The following is a 25,792-nucleotide window of genomic DNA, read 5'->3' as shown; positions in this document are numbered from 1 at the left end:
TGGCCCTGTCCCCTGTGCCATGCTAGGATCCTGTCTTGTGCTTGACAGGCCTCTCAAACCTTGCCTCTGCTGTGCTCCAGCCCCTGTAGGCCTGACTGGAGCCGTGGCTAGGCTGTGTCAGCCCTCAGCGATAGCCAGCCAAAGCGTCAGGTCTTGCGACAGTCCCTTCTTGCTCTTGGTCCTTCTTCGGGTCAGTTCTTGCTGAGCTCGGTGAAGGTTTAGCTCTTCCATCGTGGAGTCCTCAGGTCTCCTGACCCTCACTGTCTGCCATGGGTGGAGTGAGTGCCAGGAAGATGCTAAAACTTAAGAGTTTGCCTCTGGAACTTTCTATCCAGGTAACAGCTTGGAATGGATTTTGGAGTCAGTGAGGTGCTTGTCTCCTGAGGGGCCCGGCAGGGCCCGCCCTCCCCCCAAGTGACCACAGGTCATCACAAGACAGAAAACACTGCTTCTTACAAATATGTGGGTCACAAAAAGTTGGGGTTTTTTTCTCCACTAGTGTTTATCTTTCTCCTAATCCCTAAGAAAGATTCTAGGCAAATTACATCAAACAGTTTATTGCTTCTTGGTCTTTTGGCTGAGATCAAATTTAAGGTATATCAATGTTTACTTTGTAGACTGGGTAAGGTGGGCAGAGAGTGTTGATTGGCACAACAGAATTAAAGTAAAAAAGAAATGTTTTGATTAGGTGCAGCTAGACATTTACCTTATTTGGACCTGGTCTGATCACTTAAAAACCTGTGATTGGCTGAGGCTCAAATGGTTATGACTGGCTGAGACCTGTTACAAAACATATAGTTCAAAGAGCTTCTTTGGTGGAACTTGAATATAGAAACAACCAATGGCTAATGCTTATTTGTACCCCAAATGTACAATATTAGCCAGGTATGCATATGCACACACATATACACAAATACACACACACAGGTACACAAGTCCATGCACACACAGGCATATATATCCACCTGAACATGTGTGCACCCATATGCACCCACACAATGCATGCACATGCCAGTGCAATGAACAATATACGTGTGGACATACATGCACACAAACAGACATGCACACACATAGCATACATGTGCACACACATGCACATAGGTATACATCAATGCACACATCAGCATATACACAATGCACACATACATGCACACATGTGCACGTGCATAGATGCACAATGCAATGCACAATGCACGTGCACACATGCATGCACACATATGTGCACATGTACATGGTGGCGTGGTGCTCCAAGGTCTGTGCTGGAACTCTCAGGAATCTCACATTTGGTCTGAGATCCCGACAGTATGAAGTTACCAGGATCAATTCCAGGGGTCACCACAGACTTGCCTTAGCAGAGCCCCCAAGCCCCAGCAAGACTAAAGGCCACCGAGCCTGCTAGAGGGAGGCAGAGTGCCACAGACCCCTCTGAGAATCTGAAGCTCACTGTGGACTCCTAGGAGAGTGTGTGTGCACACAACTTCACTTATCATGTTAGAGCCAGGGGCCATTTGTTCATGCCTGAAATTCTAGCTACTCAGAAGACTGAGATCTGAGGATCATGATTCAAAGCCAGCTGAGCAGGAAAGTCTGTGACACTCTTACCTCCAACTAATCAGCAAAAAACTGGTAGTGGAGGGCTGGGGATATAGCCTAGTGGCAAGAGTGCCTGCCTCGGATACATGAGGCCCTAGGTTCGATTCCCCAGCACCACATATACAGAAAACGGCCAGAAGCGGCGCTGTGGCTCAAGTGGCAGAGTGCTAGCCTTGAGCGGGAAGAAGCCAGGGACAGTGCTCAGGCCCTGAGTCCAAGGCCCAGGACTGGCCAAAAAAAAAAAAAACTGGTAGTGGAGCTGTGGATCAAGTGGCAGAGGGTCAGCCTTGAGTGAAAAAGCTAAGAGATAGTGCTCAGAAGCCTCAGTAGTGGCACAGACAGACAGACACATACACACACACACACACACACACACACACACACACACACACACACACACACACATAGCTGCGCCCCGAAGCTCACCCATGCAGTTACACAGCATGGATACAAAGCCAGCACCACTAGTGTCCGTCTTAGATGGAGGTGAGATGGGGCAAGCTTCTTCCTCACCTGCTGAGTAACCACTGTGGGGACCGTGTAGTCAGGCTCTTCTCTGCAGGGTGGAGGCTGGAGACTTCACTGAGCTGACCCCGGAGCGCTCCCTTAGGCAGGGAGGGCACAGTGGCCGAGCATGGAGGGCAGACGGGTGCCATTAGAGCAGAGCCTGCAAAATGAGGAAAAGAAGGGAGGAAGAAAGCCAGTGTGGAGATAGAGGAAAGGGAGAGCCAGGGAAGTCCTGGCTTAAGGGAGTGCTTCAGGATGAGGCTGTCCCAGCTGCTCACACCCACAACCCTAAAGCACAGGCGTTTCTTCCTTCTATGCCACCATCCTGTCTGTACTCTCCCATGGGATGTCTGCCTGGAAATGGCCCTTCTCCTCACCTTCTTCCGAGCGTAGCCACAGGCTCCTGGGACCTTACACATGGGCACTTGCGGATGGCACCCTGCAAATATTTGTTGAAAGAACTCTGGTGGCCTGGGTGGTAGTGGAGCAGTTCTCTAGTGGTGGAGTTGGATGTGTATGTCAGGAAGTTAGGGCCTCCTGGAACCCCAGTGTGGATATGACAAACACACCCAGTGTCAGATGGTGACTTATGAACTCTGCAAACAATGGAATGTGAAAGCCTCCTATTGTCTGCAGCAGGGATTTCCTGCAGGGATGGAGATGACAATATGGTCCAAGTGTTCATGAAAACCCTCTGTGGACAGCCTTATATCCATCCGTCCATCCGTCTGTCTGTCCATCTGTCTCTCACACACATACCACATGATATACATACAAGTATACAGCCTGGAACAGGACTGGACTAGGCTGGGGTCCCCTCTTATTGCAGGACACCCCTGGAACACCGGAGTGGAATCTAAGGCTTTTTCAAAGGTGGCTGCTGAGATGAAAGGGGGTCATATGTGGAATCAGCTAAGGAGGTGGCAAAGACCAGCACACCGTCTGCCTGACTCAGCCTGTGACTGGCATGGATAGGGAGGGGAAGGGAGGGGCACATTTGGCAGACTTCACACAGGCATGGGAGCACACCTTAACTGATAGATCCTGAAAGTCACCATGTCCCCAGATATGAGGGATACGAGGCCAGATCACCAGGCTCACTGACTACCAAGTATAGGCATCCCTGAGGATTACAGGAGCTGTGTTCTGGTCAGAAATCCTGGGGAGGCTGGACATTAGTGGTTCATGCCTATAAATCTTAGCTACTCAGGAGGCTGAGATCTGAGGGTTACAGTTTAAAGCTAGCCCAGGTAGGAAAGTCCATGATATTCTTTATCTCCAATTAACCACTAAAAAGCCTGAGGTAAAAAGCTCATGAGGTAGAGAGCACTAGCCTTGAGTGAAAAAGGGACAGCTTGTAAGCTGAGTTCAAGCCACGCCCCAGAGCCAAAAAAAAGACACACACACACACACACACACACACACACACACACACACTTAGGCCCATTCTAAATTCCTTGAGAGGCAGGTGGCAAACCTACTCACAATTTCTTTTCTTTTCTTTTTTTTTTTTTTTTTTTGGGCGCCAGTCCTGGGCCTTGAACTCAGGGCCTGAGCTCTGTCCCTGGCTTCTTCCCGCTCAAGGCTAGCACTCTGCCACTTGAGCCACAGCGCTGCTTCTGGCCGTTTTCCGTATATGTGGTGCTGGGGAATCAAACCTAGGGCCTCGTGTATCCGAGGCAGGCACTCTTGCCACTAGGCCATATCCCCAGCCCTCTTTTTTTTTTATTAATTAAAGAAAAGTTTTTTTTTTTGACAAGGTGTTGTGCAAAAAGGGTACAGCTTCTATTTTGCTCAAGGCTAGCACTCTGCCAAGTTACATAGTAGGGCAGTGTGTACATTACTTGTGATATCTTACATCCTGTTTTTCTTTCCCTTCCCTAGGTCGGTAGACATATATGCAATATACAATGTACCAAGAACATATACAATAGCCACATGGCCTACGCCGAAGAAAATTCACCTAGGGCTTTAAATGTAATGTCGACGATAGACATTGTAATAAATCTCTTTCTTCGCTTTGGCTGCATTCAAAATTTGCTCTTTATTCTTGACTTCTGTAGTCTTGATTATTATGTGCCTGGGCGAGGATTTTCTAGGGTCTGGTCTGCCAGGCGTCCTATAGGCTTCGGTTACCTGGGTGAGGTCCCTTGTGAGATTGGGAAAGTTTTCTGCAATCACTTTATTGAAAATATGTTGAAGCCCTCTGCTCTGGTATTCGGCTCCTTCTTCTATTCCAATTATGCGCAGATTATATCTCTTGTCTTTGTCCACTAGCTCCTGGATTAGTCTGCCCTGGAGCTTTACTGTTTCTTGGAGTGTGGTAATTTTCTGGTCCTTGTCGGCTGCATCATCGTCCAAGAGAGAGATTCTGGCTTCAATATGGTGAATTCTTTGTGCTGTGGATTCAAGTGTGGAGTTTATGGATGTCAGGGAGCTATTTATGGTTGCCAGATCAGCTTTGATCGTGCAAATTTCTTCCTTTAAAGAGCTGTATTTTAAATCTATTTTTTCATGCATTTCACTTCTCAGGATGTTAAGGTCTTCTTTAACGGAGGTTTGCACTGTATCCATTTTTGCTTCCATTTCTTTCTTGGTTTCCTGAAGGTCCTTCAAGACTTCCATTCTAGGGGCTGGGGATATGGCCTAGTGGCAAGAGTGCTTGCCTTGTATACATGAGGCCCTGGGTTCGATTCCCCAGCACCACATATACAGAAAACGGCCAGAAGTGGCATTGTGGCTCAAGTGGCAGAGTGCTAGCCTTGAGCAAAAAGAAGCCAGGGACAGTGCTCAGGCCCTGAGTTCAAGGCCCAGGACTGGCCAAAAAAAAAAGACTTCCATTCTAAACTTCTGGAATTGTTTTCTGATTTCGTTCCTGAGGCTTTCCATCATTTCTGCTATCGTAGCCTCGGTTGCTTTTTTATTCTCCATCTCCTCTTCGGTGGTACTGCTTTTTGGAGCTGGCGAGTTGGCTTGCCCTTTCACATAGTTTGCAATATTTCTTTGTGATTTGCGCATCTGGGGATCTGTAGGTGATTTCCTTGGGTTGGCTTTGTGCTGGTTCCCGCTGGTCCGTCAGTGGGAGACTTGTGTCCTGGCTCTGGGTTTGAGTTAGGCTGTTGAACCTTACTGCCCAATGGGTGAGCGTGACCGTCTTGGTTGTTGCTGGGGTGGTCACCCTCACTGCACTTGGGGGTGGGTAGGTTCTGTGTATTTCTCTGCGGGACAGTGTCCTGCCGCTGTGTTGTGCTGACCCTAGCGTGCCCCTGGTGGGCGTTTGCGGGTCACTGATTCAGCATGGTGTGGAGGCTTTTCTCTTCTTTGGTTCTTTTTTCCACTCAGTACCTTGGTCAGAGGAGCTCAACTCTCAGATTAAGATTTGCCGCTGAGAAGCAGTTCACCCACCTGTGTGGGTTGCTCTGGGGCCGGTGTTGTTGAGGGGTGGCCCACCCACCTGTGCGAGATGCACCTAGCAGAGCGGGCACTGCCGCAGGGGTCCCTGCCCACCTGTGGGAAGTGCGCCTACCAGAGCAGGCGCTGCCGCTCGGGGCCCTGCCCACCTGTGCGAAGCTGCTGCGGAGGTTTGCGCAGGAGGTCCTCTTGCTGGAGGGCTACCACGCTGGCCCACGCTGGCCCACGCTGGCTCTTGGGGGGGCGTGTGCGTGTGCACTCTAGTGCTTCCTCTGGGGGTGTGCTGCCCGAGCTGTTGGAGGGTGCTTGTGCCCTCTTGCGAGTTTGCAGTGCAGATGTGGAGAGCTGTGGCCACCACCACCAAACGACCGATCGTCTCCCATGGGGGTGGGTAATGGGGAACTTACTGGTCCTGGGTTGTGTGTGTGTGTCCCGCGCCGCCGTGGGCTTTTCGGGGCTGTGGTGCTGGGGTGCGGCGATCGGTCGTTTGGTGGTGGTGGCCACAGCTCTCCGCATCTGCACCGCCCAGTTCCCCTGCTGCTTAGGTCTGATCCCAGACGTTCGGTCCCGCAGCTCCGGTGTCTCTGTCGATCTGCACTCAGTTCTGGGGTCTGTGGAGCTCCTGCCACCTGGACTTGCGTTCCTGGCGTGACTTTTCAGCATTTGGTTTGCTGGTTCCCTTTCCCAGTCTGGCACTGTTCGGGCCAGGGTCGGCAGGTGGGGGATGGGTACCCCAGAGATTTTCCGGCTCCATGCAGGTTATAGGCTCTTCTTTTTTTGTTCTTTTTCATTTCCTGAGTTCCTCTGTTGCTTCTGGTTGTTGGGTTTGCTGGATTCTTGATGGGGTGTTGGATGCTGGAGTTCCCAGTTCATTATTCAGTTGGAGCAAGTTGGGGTGCCTCCCTACTGTGGCGGCGCCATCTTCGATCCCCCACTCACAATTTCTATTGAGATTCAATCTCTTGGGGGAAATAAAACCCAACTAGAATGTTAAGGTGAAGGCTTCTTTTCACTACTTTTGGGCTGGAATTCAGACTTCCTTTTAAAATATTCTACATAATATGTACATAATATGTACATAATATGTATTATGTACATAATATTATGTACATAATATGTATGCTATAAACTTGAAAACTGCAGTTTTTAAGTGAGTAGTTCGGTGACTTAAGGGCATTTCTTTGTTCAACAGAGATAGCATTTATCCATGGATCATCAGCTCTAAGCTGATGCTGGGTTGGGCACACTAGAGTACACGAGACGTTAGTGACTGGTTCTTGTGCTTGCTATTCCTGGCTTCATCTCAAAATGCTGGAACTAGAGGACGTGGCTCAAATTCCTGCCATGGGCAACTTTCCCCCCTTCAGCCTGTGTTCTGGGCACCTTTTAATGCACATCTTGGACACTTATAGTCCTTTCTGCGTCCATTATGCTGTGGTTTTGGGTCTCTGCATTTCCTATCTTACTTACCTTCCTCTTTAGCTTATCTTACTGTCTTTTTTTTTTTTTGCTGTATTCTTTATGAATTTCAACTTCACAAATACTATGTTTTTACCATTGTTTGCTTTCAGATCTGAAAAATAGCAGTATGTTTTTCTCCTCATTTTAGTTCTTTTTAAAAAGTAATTTTCAACTGGGCATTGATGACTCATGCCTGCGATCCTAGTTAGTCAAGAGGCTGAAATCTGAGGACTGAGGTTTGAAGCCAGCCTCAACAGGGAAGTTTGTGAAACTCTTATCTCCAATAAAAAGAAAAAAGTGGAAGTGGTGCTGTAGCTCAAGTGGTAGAGTGCCAGCCTTGAGCAAAAGGAGGTCAGGGAGTGAACCCAGGCCCAGAGTTCAAGCCTCAGGACCAGCAAAAAAATAAAAATTAAAAAAAAAAATAATGCAAGCAGGGTGCTGGTGACTTGTAATCCTAGCTATTCAGGAGGCTGAGATCTGAGGATTGCAGTTCAAAGCCAATCTGGTCAAGAAACTCCAATTAATCACCAAGGGCTGGGATTGTGGCTTAGCGATAGAGTGCTTGAATAGCATGCATGAAGCCCTGGGTTCGATTCCTCAGCACCACATAAGCAGAAAAGGCCAGAAGTTGTGCTGTGGGTGATGTGGTAGAGTGCTAACCTTGAGCAAAAGAAGCCAGGGACAGTGCTCAGGTCCTGAGTTCATTTACCAGGACTGGCACAGGAAAGGAAAAGGTAATTTTCACTTGGAACAAGGAAGGATTTGGGAAGGGGCAGGGAAAAGGGGGGAAGGGGTGATTATGACTAAGAAGCATTGTGTACATCAATAGACTTGATGGACTTGTTAAAATGAAAGCCTGTTGTACAGCTGGTGTCAACTTTTAACAAAAGTAGCTCTCAAAGCTGGCGCTACTATTGCCTTCTAGGTGAGATTTCCCCATCCTTCTCTGAGGAATGTGGGACACAGACTTTCCACAGATTTCCATTCTGCTCACTGACCTTCAGATGAAAGGAGCATTGATGGACGTGAGGAATTTGTCCTTGTGTGCCATCCCAGAGTTGGTTAACTAAAGCAAGCACCTTTTCACATTTGCCAATGCTGAGCTGGCACCTGCTAGTGCAGGAATGTGAGGATAAGATCTTACCCTCCCTTTAGCATCTCACTGAGAATAAACTGAGAGTAAACAGCCCAATCGCTCCCCAGGTGCTGGCACTGGGACCCTCCCAGTTGCCAACAGCAACCACAGCCCTGCCCGCTCTGCTGACTTTGCTTTGGGCAATGAACAGCCTCACAGCCAGGCTCACTCTGCTTCCTGCCCAGGTGTTTCCAGGGTTCAAGAGAACCTCAGGTTGGGGGGAGGGGGAAGGAGGAGAGAGGCAAACTACTGCAGCACTGTAGCTGCTAGGAAAGCAGATCTCAGGCCCAGCTGTGGTTCTGCTGCTGTTCATCTTGGTTTGTACGCCTCAGTGGGGGTGGGCAGGAAGGGGGACAGGGAGGGCCACCTCCATCCTAGGGGACCCAGAGTGAGCAGCTCTTCCTACCTGGTTAGGAGCATGTGGAAACCCCTTCGTGTTCTCGCTGAAGAAGTTGGATATGTGTCCTAGTTTGGGAGATTTTGAATGCTTCTTCTGTGCCTGGTCATTTAGTTAGAAGCAGGACGAAGTCACTTAAATGGAAAAGCCTTGATTAATGTTAAGAAATCCCACATAGTGACTTCTTTCCTGTGGTAACTTAAGAGTACAGCAGGGAAACGCAGATAAAAGCAGGTAAGGCCTGAATCCAGTGTCTTGATGGTACCTGTTGCCTGACCTTCAAAGCCAGGATGAAAAAAAAAGGGGGTTGAGGTCTCTGTTCTCTGAGCATATCTATGTAGAAGACAACACAAACAGACAGCCTACAACAATGGCCTTAAAAATGGTAATCAAGGGCTGGGAATGTGGCTTAGCAGCAGAGTGCTTGCCTAACATGCATGAAGCCCTGGGTTCGATTCCTTCGCACCACATAAACAGAAAAAGCAGGAAGTAGCACTGTGGCTCAAGGGGTAGAGTGCTAGACTAGAGCAAAAAGAAGCCAGGGCCAGTGCTCAGGCCCTGAGTTAAAGCTCCAGGATTTGCAAAAGAAACAAAAGGTAATCAAAAACTTGGGCACTGACGGGTCACACCTGTAATCCTAGATACTCAAGAGGCTGAGATCTGAGGATAATGGTTTGAAGCCAGCCAAAGAAGCAAAGTCTGTGATACTTTTCTCCAATTAACTACCAAGAAGCCAGAAGTAGAGCTCTGTTCTAAATGGCAGAGTGCTATTTTTGTGCAAAAGAAGCTCAGGGACAGTGCCCAAAGCCTGAGTTCAAGCCCCAGGGCTGGCACCAAAAAAGAAAATATATGAGGCTGAAATCTGAAGATTGCAGTTCAAAGGCATCCCAGGCAGAAAAGTCTATAAAATGCTTATCCCCAATAAGCCACTAAAAGAACAGAAGGAGAGGGGAGGGCGAGGTGTGGGGGTGGGGGAGGGAGAGAGGGAAAAGGAGGAAGGGATAACCATTCTTAAGAAACCTTGGCACAACTTTAAATTTTTTTTTGGACAGTCCTGGAGATCGAACTCAGGGCCTAGGCACTGTCCCTGAACTTCTTTTGCGCAAGGCTAGCACTCTCCCATTTGAGCCATTGTGCCACTTCTGGCTTTCACCACTTCTGGCATTTTTTTTTCTCCCTGTTTATGTGATACTGAGGAATTGAACCCAGAGCTTCATGCATGCTAGGCAAGCATTCTACCACTAAGCCACATTCCCAGCCCTTGGCATGACTCTTCTAAAGACAGTTTCAATTTATTATATACTAAGGTAATTTTACTTGTCCCAGTTTCTAAGAGAATCAGGTACACATCAGCAGAAAGGGGACTAGCTCTTGATAGAGTGCCAGGCTAGACCACACAATGCCCAAATTTAGGTTTATCACCACCAAGTAGAAACTTCACTGGGCGTAAAAAATGTGCCAAGCAGGCGACAAATCAGTATAATTCAAACAGATTATTTATTCCAAGTCCCATCCATTTCAAGTTTGTCAGTTATGTCAAAGTGTCCATCTACACGACCTGAGTTAAAAGTCAGTTCATGATTTCAAAAACCATTATTCGGAATCCATGAGGAAAGTTTCGAAGTCCAGATCCAAGTCAGAAACAAGCGCGCCCACAAAGTCATCAATGGATGGGCTCTTCTGGAGCATACCTGCAACCAAAGGGAACAACACCTCAGTAACACAGGAGGGACAGGCCGCAGATCCAAACCTCCATGCCGGGAGAGGGATGGAGTGCGGTGATAGAAGGATGGGGATGGGAACTGGGACTGAGATGGGGGGCAGGGGTGGTAGGGTTACTTTGGCCATACAACTTGAATATGAGGGTATTTCATAAACTTGTAGGCCTTGACGATATTCATCACGAGAAGACATTTGTACTCGCTAATCAACACCTTAGAGTTACAGCCCTAAATATACTTCCCGCAAAATACCTGTCACTGCAGGTATTTCTGCATACTTCAAATGATGTTAAAAGTTTCAATGTTTTTTTCAGTTATCTTTGAGATGTCTCAGAATTATTTAGTGCATTACTATCAAGCTCTATACATTTCAAAAACAATCAAGTGTTAAGTTTTTTGTTTTGTTTTTTCATCCTAGTAGTGGGGCTTGCACTCAGGGCTTCATGGTCTCACTTGGCTTTTTCATACAAGGTTAGTGCTCAACCATTTGGGTCATATCTGCACACTTCCAGTTTTTGGGTGCTTAATTGGAGATAAGTCTCACAAACTTCTCTGCCCAAGTTGGTGTTGAACTTTTATCTTCAGATCTTAGGTCCTGAGTAGCTAGGATCACAAGCATGAGCTTTTGGCACCAGCCAACAAGTGTTAATTCTTTGCAGAAATCTTCTATCAGAATCAAGTTATTGGTTTTCCTCCAAATTCTTTTGTCTTTGAGAGCTATCTACCTTTGTAACTTACTAATTGTACAATGAAGAAAGTCACTGAATAGCAGACAGGCACTCTTAAAAACAGCTAAAAAATATGCTGCTGTATGCTGGGAGCCCATAGGAAAGCTCATAAGACTCTTATTTCCAATTAACCACCAAAAAGCTGAGAGTAGACATATGGCTCAAGTGGTGGAGTAATAGTCTCAAAAGAAAAAGCCAATCAAGAGCTCAAGGCCCTGTACCAGCATGCATACACACATACACACACACACACACACACACACACACACACACACACACACGTAGCTGTCTGTAAACAGACTTCTTGTCAAGATTTCTTGGACTAGAGTTTTAAACTGAAAAATTGAATAGCGTTGGTAACATTGAAATATTTAGTTATGGAATTGTGTGTGGTGTTAGAAGGCTTTTCTCTTTGTAAAATGTATGCAATAAAATAAAACTTCAGAAACTGAAAGAAAATGGGAAGGCACTGAAAAGCTCTGGCAGCAAAACTTCCTCATCTAATAATATGGGAGGTTGCTATAAATAAAGAGGTAGTAGGAAAGAAGGAGAAGACACAGTATAACACAGGCAGGCAGGGGGTAGGCATGTAGGCATGCTTATAGTGAAAGGTAAAGTGATATCACTGCTTAGAAAAAGCCCAGCAACTTCTTTTAAACTAAGCACCCCTCCACTCTATCACCCAGACATTCTGCCCCTAGGTATTTACCCAAAGGGAAAGGAAGACACATGTCAACAGGGAAAGGACTTGTACATAACCAGACAGGAAACAGACATACTGCGATGCCCACAGAATGGAATACTCCCGGATGCCTGTGGCTCATAACTATAATCTCAATTACTCGGGAGGATGAGCTCTGAGGGTTTGAGAATCCTGGTTCAAAGCCAAGCTAGCTGGGCAGACAAATCGAAGAGAGTCTTATCATCAATGAACCAGCAAGAAGCCAGAAGTAGGAGTGTGGCTCCAGTGGTGGAGTGTCAGTCTTGAGTGAAAAAGCCAAGCAAGAGCTCAAGGTCCTGAGTTCAAGCCCACAGTAAAGGCACAACAACCTAAACAAACAAAAGACAGCAATCAGTAGAAAGGAGAGGAGAATGATGGTGTTCATGGGGGTCAGATGGTGTGTACAGGAGACAGAAGCCTGAGAGAATGGGGAAGATTTAGGTTCAAACGTGGGCCCTGTAAGGAAAGGGACAAGGTAAGGTGTGGTAGGGGCAGGGTGAGGCAGAAAGAGGGCCAGGAAGGGCAATCGGGACAGGATGGAAAGACATAAGGAGAGCAGGAGAGCAGGAAGCACTGGTGCAGTGTATGGAGCTGGACATGGAGTTTGGGGGGCGGGCAGGTCTACAGACAGATGTGGGCCTTCCTTTCCATCTGGGATGGGAAATAGACCAACACAGAAACAGCAGCTCCAAGCCAGGTGCCAGGGGCTCACACCTGTAATCCTGGCTGAAGGCTGAAATCTGAGGATTGCAGGTTGAAGACAGCTCAGGCAGGAAAGACTGTGAGGCTCTTACTTCCAAGTGGAGCTATGCTATGGCTCAAGTGGTACAGGAGTAGGCTTGAACAAAAAAAGCTCAGGGATAGAATCCAGGCCTAGGACCTGCACCAAAAACCAGGGGGGCGGGGAGAAGGAAGGAAGGAAGGAAGGAAGGAAGGAAGGAAGGAAGGAAGGAAGGAAGGAAGGAAGGAAGGAAGGAAGGAAGGAAGGAAGGAGAAAGTGAGAGAGAGAGAGAAAAAGAGTCCATTTAAAACAATATCCATCAGGTCAGTCATGGTAATTACTAAAATCTGATGGGAGTTGTATTCCTGAAATTAACAACTATCACTTATTAGGCACCAAATGTATGCCAAGCACTATGCCAGTTCTTTTAGATATCTAAACAACAAAGAAAGAAAGGAAAAAGGGCTGGAGAGTCCTGTGCTTCTGGATTTTCTGGGTGGCCTCCGGTGTCTGTGGACCCCTTGCAAACCAACACCTCCCATTCTGTGGGCTCCTTCTGTATATTTCTCCCCTTCATCAGGAAAAGAGTCCAATGGCTCCAGGATGAGTTCAATATATGGCCATACTACAGGTGTGAGTTCAGTACCAGGCCCAAGTACAGAATCCAATCACATCATTATTTAAAACCCAGAACACATTAGCTGGGCACTGGTAGCTCACTCCTGTAATCCTAGTGACAAAAAAGTCCACAGGATTCTTATTTCCAATTAAGCAGCAAAAAAGCTGGAAGAAGAGGTATGATTCAAGTGGTAGAGTGCCAGCCTTGAGTGAAAAAGCCAAGGGAGAGCACAAAGTCCTGAGTTCAAGCCTCAGTACTGGCACGTGTGTGCATGAGCACGCACACACACACACACACACTCTCAAACCAGCACAATGCATCTCACTCTTTTGCCCTGCAAATGCCCTTTTAGACATGCAGCTAATACAATCACGGGCAAACAGAATTGAAAGCAGTTGCTCGGCAGTGGAAGTAGGCCTCTAAACCAACGCTGCAAAAGCAGAATTTTTTTTTTCTGGTTCCTTTACTAAGCACCCCAGGGTGAAATGGTTTGTGTGTCATTTAGTTTTGAGACTGTACAGGATTACCAGGGCAATTAAAAAACATTGGGATGATTTGAAGCCTTCAAAGAGTTGCCTCTCTCCTTTGGATCTATTTCATATATTGCTTAACACCAACCAAGGATGCCCAATAAAGTAAATTTGTGGTTATGTTTGATCAAAGATGAGTGAAAGACATGGAAAGATCAATGACAAGACTATACACAGAGCTGAGCTGAGGGATTTTCCATCCATCCAGTCATCCATTTCCTCTCTGGACCTGAGTGCTTAATGTGAATTAAAGATGGATGATAAGTAAACAAACAATTACGCATTATTTATTTGGAAGATGTTGTGCATACAAATGATCAAAATAGAATCACTTGGGAACTTGTTAGAAATGTGAACTCTCCTCTCCCCACTGCCACTGAGGTGTGGGGGAATTGAACCCAGAACCATCTAAGAAAGAGCTGTACCACTGAGTTACACCCTTAGCCCATGAAATATAAATTCCTGCTATTGCCTTCCCTCCCCGGACCTTGTGAATTAGAATTTGGGGTGGCTCAGGACCTGAGTTTAACAAATCCTCCCAAGACTGTCTCAGATTAACGTGAGAAGCACTCAGCAAGGTGAGAAAAAGACTTTAACCCTGAAATGGAAAGGTACATCTTTCAACTGGAAATTGTAAAATTTGAAAAGCATTGAGCAAAGAAGATATGTATGGGTTTTCTATTTAGCTAAAAGAAAATCTGTCTTTAGTGAAATGGTATACAATCTTATCAAGGAAAACTAGGATTTGTTTGGGACAGCATTCCAGCTTGTGGTGGCCAAGCCCCAAGAAAGGGGGGGGCGGGGCGGGGGGGGGGAGGTAGCTAGGGGGCAAAGAGGCCTGGGCCTTTGGGTGGGGGCAGTGTAAAGAGCCCTGGCAGAGCCTGAGCTACGGGAACCTTGGGCCCTCTGGCCTTGCTCAAGAAGTCTCCTGAGTGGGGTCCCCTTGGGGGCCACAGCAGCATTTTAGTTAAAAAATAAATGGAAAGCAAGATGTATTTTTGATGACCAGGAACTGTCTAGGAGCAGTACTTTGCCATGACCAGCTACTGAGGTCCACGAGGAAAGTTCATCAAGCTTTTGCGATCAAAGCTAAAAGCTTGCTCTTACCTTCCAGCACTGTACTCAAGTTAAAATCAATCGAGTTCTGTCAGGTTTCTATTTAAGGCTGACAGCAACATTTATTTGGGGAAAGTCTGGGAACCCAAAAGGAGCCTCAGGTTCGACAGAGGAATTGCACTGCAGGAAACCCCTCCAGGCCAAAGGCCATCTGCCAAGCCTAGAGCACAGTGTGGGCTTGAAGGGAAGATTAACTGGTTCTGCCTGGAATTTTATAACTTGGAATATCAGTCTAATTGTCCTCCTTTGACAATACAACTTTTCCTTAGAAAAGACACAAAGGAGAAACACAGGAAAAACACATTCTTCCCTTTCTAAACACAACTTTAGATTGTCTCTAAAGAAAGCAATGCTTAGAACTCCTGTTTGGCAAGTAGTTTTTTTGTTTGTTTCTTTTTTTACTGGTTTAAGGTCTCCCATCAGTCACCTAACTTTCATTTCTGGACTTTAAGTTTGAAGATTATGAAATTGGCATAGACCATGTATTTCCCTCGAAGGGCAGAAGGATTAAGTAATATTGTGTTTAACATGGGGAAATGCTTAGTAACTAGCACTAAAAACAACCTGACCCAAAGGTGTCTGAAAACCTGCTTCTCAGGTCAAGATTTGAAGAAGAAGTTGTTTATTATTTTTCCCAAGTTGAACTGGTCTATGATTAAGTATTTAGGTCATTATCACAAAACATACTACCATAAACTCCAGCTCACAAGTCTAAGGTTATTTTTTCCTGATTTTTGCCATTTGTTTGGTGGTTTTTTTTTTGCTTGTTTTCTGCTTATCTAATAAAGAAAAAAAAAACAAAAGATGTAGTTAAAATGACTCCATCTTCCTACCTGATAGAAGTTGTGGTATAAAGGTTTACTGGAGTAATAGATAGTTAGTAGATGGTGATAGGAGGACCGTGGTCCCAGGATAGTCTTGGAGGTACTGGGGGTAGGCTCTCCCCTGGCAAAAGGAGACCCTATCTGAAAAATAAAGTAAAATGACCAGCAAGCACAAGACTTGAATTCCAATAGCAGTGCCACCAGATTTAGGTAAATAAAGAAGAGATCACTGGGATGGTGGGAAAGTTCTGGAAATAAGAGTGGCAATGGCTGAACAACTGAGTGGACCTACTGAACATACACTTGAGATCACAAATATCACTTCAGAGTCCTGATTCAACCATTCCTGCAGCTGTGTGGGCTGCCGTGCCCCACAACCACCAATGTAATAATAAGTCACACTGATAGAGAAACAGATCACAAGGATTTGGGAAAAGGTGAACAGGAAGTCTGAAGATTCCCAGCACCATTACCAATTCAAAAATCCCCTGCAGCTAGGCACTGTTGGCTCAGCAACTCAGTAATTCCAGCAACTCAAAAGGTGAAATCTGAGGCTTTCAGTTCAAAGCCAGCCCATGCAGGAAAGTCTGCAAGACTCTTATCTCCAATTAACTGGCAAAAAGCTGGAAGTGGAGGTTTGGCTCAAGTGGTAGAGTACTAGCTTTGCGTAAAAGAGATCAGGGACAGCGCCCAGGCCCTTTTTGTGTCTATTTTTCATGCAGAAATAATTACACGTGCCAAACTCAGCTCAGACTGATGAAGAATTATAACTTCAAAAGCTAGCCTGGCACTTTGAAAAACCTTAAATGAATTTTATGAGATCAGAACTCTTTCCAGAGCTGTCTCTCCCAAGCCTGGGGCAACTGTGCAGCATACCTCCTGGACTTTGAAGTTCTTTTCTGCTACAAAACGGTGGCTACCCACATCTTTGGCTAAGGGTGCATTTCCACTATCTAAAATCAGTTCCTGGGGAAATCAGACTGTCAGCCAGCAAGTAAAATTCCTTTCCGCCTTTGAACTGAGGAACTCTTAACAGCAGGTCCCTAGGCTGTTCAAACCAGAGGCTGTGTCTATCTCTGAAGAGTTACAGACTGGATTGAAATGGAGCCTCTGATCTTTTGCTGGAGCCACAAGTACAGCCTGACATATGTGCTGTCTGCACGCTCTTTTATTTTAATTTCATCATCAGATTTCATCATTCCATTCACAATTCCATTTCTGGGTTACCACACATTCTGCTGGTTGAAGCTCTATGTCTTCTCTAGACCAACACACCCACATTTTAAACATGAACGCCCTCTTAAAAAATCACCACCTTGACAAAAGGGAGGCCCTGGTCTTAAGAAGGCAGGTGATCTCTTGCATTCTTTCCTTCCAGAAAGCTCTCAGCTGCTTTGGAGGCTAGGTTGGGTAAATATCCAAATAAGCCAAAGATTAGGGTTCTATTGACTTGCCTATTATTCTGGCTTGCCATTTACCTTTATGACTGAAACTGTCGTAATCCAAGAGCAACTGATGTCATGACAGGCTTGCTTCATTTACCCCTGTTACACTGCAAAAAAAGTGAAAAGAAGCTGGGCGCCAACGCTCACATGGTTAATCTGAGATCTGAGGATCACAGTTCAAAGCCAGTCCAGGCAAGAAAGTCTACAAGACTGTTTATCTCCAATTAGCTACCATGAAGCAAGAAATGGAGCTCTGTCTCAAGTGATAGAGCGCCAGCCTTGAGCAAAAAAAGCTAAGGGACAGCATCCAAGGCCCTGAGTTCAATGCCCAGTACTGGCACGCGTGCATGTGCGCATGCACACGCACACACACACAAAGCAAAAAGAAGGTTCCACCTGAGAGTATGTTTGTTGTAAAGAACCAACTCTTGTCCCATGTTCAAGTGTCCCTGCCCTCACACTACTATAAAATCAACTTATCATATGGAAGACAAATTGTAGATCTGTCATTATGGTGGCTCTCTCTGAGAAAAGCAATGTCTTCTTTAGCATCTATGTGTTTCTCATAAGGCATTGCAGTTGCCAAAAACAAAAAATAAAAGAGCAAGGGAGAAATACAGGAAGCATGCATGCACCAATTTCCAAAGCACGAGCACCTGGCTAGAACCTGGGGACAATGCTTCAGGAACACTGACTGGCACAGGAAGGGGAGTCAGTGCTGGAGTCTAAATCAATTCCACCCTGCAGGTGGCAGAGCTTGGCCAGACAGCTAGCAGGCACCCATAAAAAGGTTTAGAGAATAAGATAACGCAGACAATGCACATAGCACATCAAAAACACGGGACAGAAGCTTCCAGCTGTAGTTACTGCTATTGCTCCCACTATTGTTGTGATTGCTGCTTTTGAAACTCTGCCCTGTCCATTCAGCTCTAGAAATCCAGCCAGATAAAGGAGTCTCACTAGTTAATATCCAACAGGAAGAATTATTTATCCTTAGAAAATTGGTATGCCAGTTATCTTTCAAATCATCCTCATCCTGAGACACAGGTACATGAACAGGCAGACAAAGACAAATCTGGTATTGAAATTTCAATTATTTTCAGTGTATGATTTAGAATTTTAAGGTGATGCATACATGTGTGTATGTGCATACACGTGTGTGTGTGTGTGTGTGTGTGTGTGTGTGTGTGTGTTTGCATGGTCCTGTAACTTGAACTTGGTGCCTGGACTCTGAGCTTTTGTGCTCAAGGCTGGCACTCTACCACTTACCCACACATCCACTTGCAGCTTTTCGGTGGCTAATTAGAGATAAGAGTCTCTCTGTCCCAGCTGGGTTTGATCCAGTATCCTCAGATCTCAGCCTCTTGAGTACCTAGGATTTATGGGTGTGAGCCACTGGTGCCTAGCCCAGGCTTTTAACATTTTAAAGCTGGGTCTTGTTTGCATTGCTTGAAAAGTAAATGTACAAAGAGGTTGGCCTTCTTCCTAATTTAAAAGCAATCCAAACATACACCCAGTACTATACAGGAGTCAGAAGCAAAGCATCTTATACGACACAATCTAACTTGGGTCAGAAAAAGACCTTTATTATGCAACTCAAGTATCTGAGATATAGGAGCTCTGAGATTAAGGAGAAATGATTGTATAAGTAAAACCTTTAAGTAAAGATGAACTATTAAATAGAAAGAAAAATCAGGATTAACAAAGCCAGTTCCATAAACCACTTTATTACTGTTGTCACCTAACAGGCAGAAGGCAGAAGTCTCTTTCAGATAGTTAGGATGGCTTGTATGGATCTTTCAGGAACATCCCTGTTAAACTCACTCCCTTCCCCATGCTCTGAGGGATCATGTCTACAGCACGGCTATTGAGTGCCAAGGTCAATTCTTCAACTAAAACCTGCTATAAATCTTCATAATTAGAATCATCTTGGTTTGTATTGCTGAACCTTTCAATTGCAGATGCTTCATGGTATTCCCAACATCAATTCCACCTGCAGTACTCTTCCCCCTCCCTCCTCGAACCCTGCTCAGGGCCTCAGGGGAACCACACAACAAAGCCAAGAATTTAGATCAAGGGCTCACAGAATGACATCTGCACTCTCAACCTGTTTTTAGCCCATTGCCCCGAGCACATATTTCTAACTTTATGTTGAGTACACTGCCTGTAAAGACATCTCGAAAGCACATTTTATGATGTTCCCACTCAATAATCCAGCACTGAGTGAATATTATCCATGTTTCTTTTAGAAGTGAGTAATCAAAGTGGAATCATTCATTTATTTTTTTCAGAATGACTATTACAAGACATTTCCTTATGAGAAAAATAGCTCTCCGTTCTGAAACAAAGTCATACTCCAGTCATATAGTTATCTTGAGTGTTACACAATTGGAAAGGGGCTTATCATATTTACATAGCAGCCAGCCTAGGTGGCTCAAGTCTGTAATTCTATGAGAGGTGGGATTGGAGAATCAGATTCCAGCCCAGCCTGGGCACAGAAGTTCACAAGATTCCATTCCAATTAATGACTGGGCAGGGTGATACATTCCTGTCATCCCAGCTATGGGGAAAGCACAATGGCTGGGCACAGTGGTATACACCTGTCATTGTAGTGACAGAGGGAAGCACAAATAGGAAGATCACAGTCCAAGCTGCCTGGGCATACGGTGAGATACATTGTGAAAATAATCAGTACAAGAAGGGCTGGCAGAATGGCTCAAGAGGCAAAAGAACCTGCCTAAGCAAGCATGAGGCCCTGATTTCAATCTGTTCCCTGCCCAAACACACACTGCTAAGGAAAAAAACAACAGCAAGTAGGCCAGGCGCTCTTGGCTCATGCCTGTAATCCTAGCTCTTTGGGAGGCTGGGATCTGAGGATTGAGGTTTGAAGCCAGCCCAGGCAGGAAAGTCCATGAGGCTCTTACCAGAAGTAAAGCTGTGGCTCAAATACCAGAGTGCTAGCCTTGAGTAAAAAAGCTTAGTGACAGTGCCCAGGCCTTGAGTTCAAGCCCCATGACTGATTACCCACCCCCCCAACAAAAAGCAAGTAGGGAATGACAGCTATCATTCAGAACAGACTACAAAAAGAAGCATTCCTCACCCAAACTAACCAGCAACCAAGAAGCTGAGAAAAGACAGCCAGGTGATAAGGAGAATGTGGAGAGCAGACACAGTGGCCACTTGCTCTGCTCTATGTCACACAGTGTGGGCAGCTCCTGACTAACCATGTCATCCAACAGCCCCATAGCACTATGGCAGCTGCCCCACTACCCAAGCCCTCCATTCCTGCATGTGACTGTCATACAGATAAAAAACAACTCGAGCCACTCCGAATACCTGGAGCTCAAGCCTGTAATCCTAGATCCTCAGGAGGCTATGACCTGAGGATCAAGTTTTGAAGCCATTATGGACAGACAAGCCCATGAGGCTCTTTATCTCCAACTAACTGGGATGAAGCTGGAAATGGAGGTGTGGTTCAGTTGTAGTGTGCTAATTTTGAGCAAAAACGCTACAAGACAGTGCCTAGGCCCTTAGTTCAAGGCAAGTCCCATGAAAAGGAAAGAAGAGAAAAGAAAAGAATAGAGAGACAGAGAAGAAGGAAGGAAGGAAGGGAGGGAGAGAGGGAGGAAAGGAGGGCGCATCCTTTCTTGGAGCTGCTGAAAACATAGCATTGATGGCCAGAAATCAGCCCAAGTCCAGTAGGAGTTACTATACTCTGACCTCTGAGATCAAAGGAGGGTTTGGGACCTGTCTTTTGTCTGATGGTGTTCCTTACCTGTTCCTCCTTTCTGCATGGGTTACAGTCAGTGCCCCTTCACTCAGGGGGCACAATCAAGGCACTGTTCTGAAGTGCAAACGCCTAAGTCATTTGCAGTGGTTTACAAAACTGATGGAGGATTTATAGTAGGGAAATTGGAATTCTAGCCAGGCCAAGTGGCACACTCTTGTAGTCTAGGTACTCAGGAAGCTCAGACAGGAACATCCCTCTTTTTCTTGTGACAAAGGCTCTATACAGCTCAGGCTAGCTCAAATTCATAATCCTGCTGCCTCTTCCTCCTAAGTGCTGGAATCGCAGATGTAGATTATAACACCAGGCTAGAAGTTCAGGACCAGCATGAGCAATATAGCAAAAGCCTAGCTCAAAACAAAACAAAGCAAAAAAAAAAAAAGTTAGCCAGGTGTTGGAGGCTCACACCTATTACCATAACTACTCAGGAGGCTGAGATCTGAGGATCATGGTTTCAAGCCACCCCAGGAAAGTCTATGAGACTCTTATCTCCAATGAATCACAGAAAGAGCCTAGAAGTGGCACTGTGGCTCAAGTGATAGAGAGTTAGCCTTGAGCAAAAGGAATGCCCCAGGCTTGGAGTTAAAGTCCCAGGACTGAAAAGTTGATGAACTTATATATGTTATATCTAAAACATAGGAGGCAGCCAGAAACCAGTGGTTTACCCCTGTAATCCTAGCTACTCAAGAGGCGGAGATCTGAGGATCATGGTTCAAAGCCAGCCTTGGCAGGAAAATCTGTGAGACTCTTACCTCCAATTATCCACCAGAAAACTGGAAGTGGTGCTGTGGCTCAAAGTGGTAGAGTGCTAGCCTTGAGCTGAAGAGCTCAGGGACAGTGCCTAGACCCACAGTTTAAGACCCATGACTGACAAAAATAAAATAAAATGAAATAAAATAAAACATAGGAAGTGAGGCTCTCCAAAGAAAAGTACACATAGAACCTTAGGTGGCCTAAATGTGGCCCACAGTGTTCATTTAAGTGCCACTGCTTACTTCTTTCTGCTGACCAAAAAAAAGGGCAGAGGCCAGGAAAGTAACTGGAGGGGAGCTGGCTGGAATGGGGCTGATGGCAAGATGCCAAAGCTAAGTTGGTGCCCAGACATCTAAGATGACACAGAATAGTAAGAGAGAGAGCAGGAGGCTAAAGATGCCACACACACAGCTCTGCCTTCTGTTTGTTGTTTCTGTTGACATCATTATAAAGCTTCACAAAACATCAGAACCAGAGAAATCAGAACCTATTCTATTGTCACAACTTCTTTTGTGGTGAAGTAAGGTGGTCAGATCTGGCCAGCACCACTTTGGCCTTATGAATTGTAGGGTCTGGCATCTTGTCATCATGGGTGTGCCTGAATTCCTAGAGGAAGTGAAGTCTCACTCCCAGGTGATGGGTATGCCTAAATCCCTGGAGACAGGGGTGGGCAGTTGGCCCATAGGTTACTACATGTCTCCCTGTTTGCCACCTGTGTCCTGTCTCCTGACTCATCTTCCTTCACCATGGTGTCCCACTTCAGCTCTCCATTGGAGCTGAATTGGTTTGTTGGTATTGCTTTTGTTGGATCTTTCCTCTCTGGCCTGTTCCCTAACAATTTTAAGGGTATTTGCAAGCTGCAGGCCTTTATAACAACTGGTGGCCTGCAGACTGCTAATGTGCTAATAACGACTCCAAAGATTTGATCCTTCAAAATGTAGCTTCTCTGATAATTTACCTTATAACAGTGGCACAAGAAACATTTGGCTCTGGAAGTTTATTTTGATATTTATGTATCCATGCAGTAACAAATCTTTATTGGAGGCCTAAGCACAGAGCCCCACACAAAGTGGCAGATAGAGCCATGACCATGCACAGCCATCACTGTAGTTGCCTTCACAGAGTTTATACTCTACTGGGACAGAGACCACAATGGACCAAGAAGTGAGATGATATACAGTCACAGCATGTCAGGAAGTTAACTGGAGTAGTGTGCTTAAGAGGGACCACAGAGGCCTCTGACTACAAAAGAAATGAGAATCTGCATAAACTTGTGAAGAATCCCTCACAATGCACCAGAACAATTTACTTCTCACAGTGTAGTTTTTCTTGCCAGGCTAGCATTTTATCTACTTTTTTTCATTTTGTGCTGGTGCTTGAACTCAGGAACTAGGTGCTGTCCCTTAGCTTTTGCACTCAAGGCTGGTGCTTTAATACTTGAGCCACAGCTCCACTTCTGCACTTTTGATGGTTTATTGGACATGAATCTCTCCTGCTTGGGCTAGCTTTGAACTTCAGTCCTCAGATCTCAGCCTCCTGAGTAGCTAGTATGACAGGTTTGAGTCACCGGTGTCCAGCCTGCCTTAGATCATCGTAACTCTCTATGCTTAATATGTCCATGTGAGGGCTCTCCTAAGTTGCTCACAAAGTTGCTCACAAATGTCAGGCTGGGCCCTCCTGAGCCCAGGCCCACAGCCTTTGAACCTGTCCTGGCATTTATTTATTCTGGAGCTCCCTGTTGCCAGGGTAGGGTCTTGGGAGAGGCCCACAACAGAATCTGTCATGTGCATCCGTGTCTATCTCTCCCTTGAAATTTCTACTTCATTAAAAAAATTAAAGAAAGAAACATCACACACAAAAAAATCAATGTAGGAACTGAAAGGATATATCCCAGCCATCCCAGGGGACAAGAACAACCACCCAAAGGTAGCTTCTACCTCCTAAGTACACCAGCATTTCAGCATTTAATGCCAATGTTGACCGCATGGTTAAAAGTTAACTGCATGTTTAAAAACTAGAAATAGTAAGTACTACTAATTTTCAGTGTCATAAAACAATGTCAAGTGCCTTTTGGTTTTAAGTAACTCTGTATACATTTTGACAATGGGAGAGATCAATCAAGCTGGTATTGAACAATGGCTGTTTATTTAGCGTTCTTACTTTAAGTGTAGACTGTACTTCTGCTGACAGACAAGACTTATTACTAGTTGATTGCCATGGTATTTGTCTTGCATAAACATTACCAAGATTGAAGCTGCATGGCAAGCACACTTGGCTTATTAAATTGGTAACTGGGTTATCAGGAAAAAAAAAAAAGATGCATCAAACTTTTCAATTAGACTAAATATTTTGGGGCCATCTGAATAAGCGTGTCTGCCTATCCATCAGGGCTGTCTAAGAAATCAATTTGCCTGCTGAAAAAGCAGGTTTTGGACAGCCCCTGGTGGCTCATGCCTGTAATCTTAACTACTGAAAAGACTGAGATCTGAGCACTGATGTTTAAAACCAGCCCAGATAGGAAAGTAGGAGACTCTTATCTCCAATTAACCAACAAAAAGCTGGAAGTGGAGGTGTGGCTCTAGTGGGAGAGCATTAGCCTTGAATGAAAAAGCTAAGAGACACTGCCCACACCCTGAATTCAAGCCATAGTACTGGCGCACGCGCGCGCACACACACAGATAAGTTAATGCATACTGAAAAACTGCGATGGCTAGTCCACACGCAGGCTCTTCTCTATGTTATTATTTGACAATGGTGCAGGTCGTCTGTCACAGCCAGAAAGCCATCTAAGAACTGTGCCAACTAAATGCAGCCTTTATCTGTATCCTCTTAGTTTTCTTCTCCTGCCTGTTCTGTTCTGGGGTTCCATGCAATACACGGGGCCACGTGCCTCGTGGGCTCCTCTGGCTGAGACCTTTCCTGACCACCCCTGTTTTAGACCACTTTGACAATGTTGGAGTATTCAGGTGTTTAGTGGAATGTCCTTCATTTCGTTCGTCTAATGTCCTCATGATTAGATTTGGATTGGTGTTGGGGAGGAAGAGCACAGATAGGAAGCATATTTATCAGACAGGAAGTGTACCTATCATATACAGAAAGTGCCCCTTTTAACATGGCACATTACATATCATGGTCACACACTTACGTCTTGACTCCTAACAGTGTAAAGACCTTGACCACCTGGGTGCCAGTCAGGGTGTGTCAGCCCTCTCCTTCTCCCTTCTTTTTCTGCAGTGTGCTCTTCAGAAGGAAGTTGCTCTGCACACTCATGACTTAGAACTTCTCTCCAGGAGAAATGTCTGTTCTCCATTTTACTTACTCGGTTCTTATGGCAGCATAGGCTCATAGCCATGTTTCATGCTCTGGATTACACACCAATACCATGTTATTCTGACTGGTCAAACTGCCCTAGTGTTGGCTATAAGAAGTATTAGTGAGCTCATTACACCTGCGACACACCACCTAATCACTGAACTTCTCAGCGCTTGCTCCCTTCTTGACACTGGAAGATGCTCCAGGCCGCTTTTGTATTTTCCCTGTACCATGCCTGAGTCAGCCACTTCACCAAGAGCCCTGAGTCCTTCAGTGGAGAATGGCATGATGCCCATAAGGAGAGTGCAGAGTATACATCATGCTATATACCAAGAAGGTTTCTAAAGAGAGCAAGCTAGAAGCTCATGGTTCAAACCTATAGTTGTGTCTACTCTACAGACTGAGATATGAGAGCCAGCCCAGGCAGGGAAATCTGTGATACTCTTATGTCCAAGTAATCACCAAAAAACTAGAAGTAGACTGTAGGTCAAAGTGGTAGGGCACTAGTCTTGAGCACAAAAGCTCAGCGCCCTAAGTTGAGGTCCCAGAACTGGCATGGAAGGGACGGAGGGAGGGAAGGAAGGAGGGAAGGAAGGAGGGAAAGGAAGGAAAGAAGAAAGAAAGGAAGGAAGGAAGGAAGGAAGGAAGGAAGGAAGGAAGGAAGGAAGGAAGGAAGGGAGGAAGGGAGGAAGGGAGGGAAGAAAGGAAGGAAGGAAGGAAGGAAGGAAGGAAGGGAGGAAGGAAGGAAGGGAGGAAGGGAGGAAGGGAGGGAAGAAAGGAAGGAAGGAAGGAAGGAAGGAAGGAAGGGAGGAAGGAAGGAAGGAAGGAAGAAAGGGAGGGAGAGGAAGGAAGGAAGGAAGGAAGGAAGGAAGGAAGGAAGGAAGGAAGGAAGGAAAATACTTTTATGAGTTGCTTGTACTAAGCAGCTTGGGCAAAACAATGGACTTTTTTGAATATAAGCTACAATTCTCTGGTTTGTTTTGTGAACAAAAATGATACTTGATGAGCTAG

General features: G+C 45.6%; 1 protein-coding gene across 3 annotated transcripts in view; it reads right to left on the bottom strand.

Moving 5' to 3' along the window:
* Window positions 1-9,982: 9,982 nt before the first annotated feature.
* The window catches only part of LOC125348420 (mitochondrial intermediate peptidase), a 110,896-nt gene continuing 95,086 nt past the window's right edge, over window positions 9,983-25,792 (bottom strand). For all 3 annotated transcript variants that reach the window (XM_048341642.1, XM_048341644.1, XM_048341643.1), the window contains one exon: window positions 9,983-10,195. In XM_048341642.1, coding sequence (XP_048197599.1) covers window positions 10,098-10,195 — 98 coding nt within the window. In that variant the 3' untranslated portion in view covers window positions 9,983-10,097. The remainder of the gene's footprint in view (window positions 10,196-25,792) is intronic.

The sequence above is a fragment of the Perognathus longimembris genome, chromosome 3, assembly GCF_023159225.1.
Source record: "Perognathus longimembris pacificus isolate PPM17 chromosome 3, ASM2315922v1, whole genome shotgun sequence".
Classification (NCBI taxonomy): Eukaryota; Metazoa; Chordata; class Mammalia; order Rodentia; family Heteromyidae; genus Perognathus; species Perognathus longimembris.
This window is presented reverse-complemented; position numbering and strand designations above follow the sequence as displayed.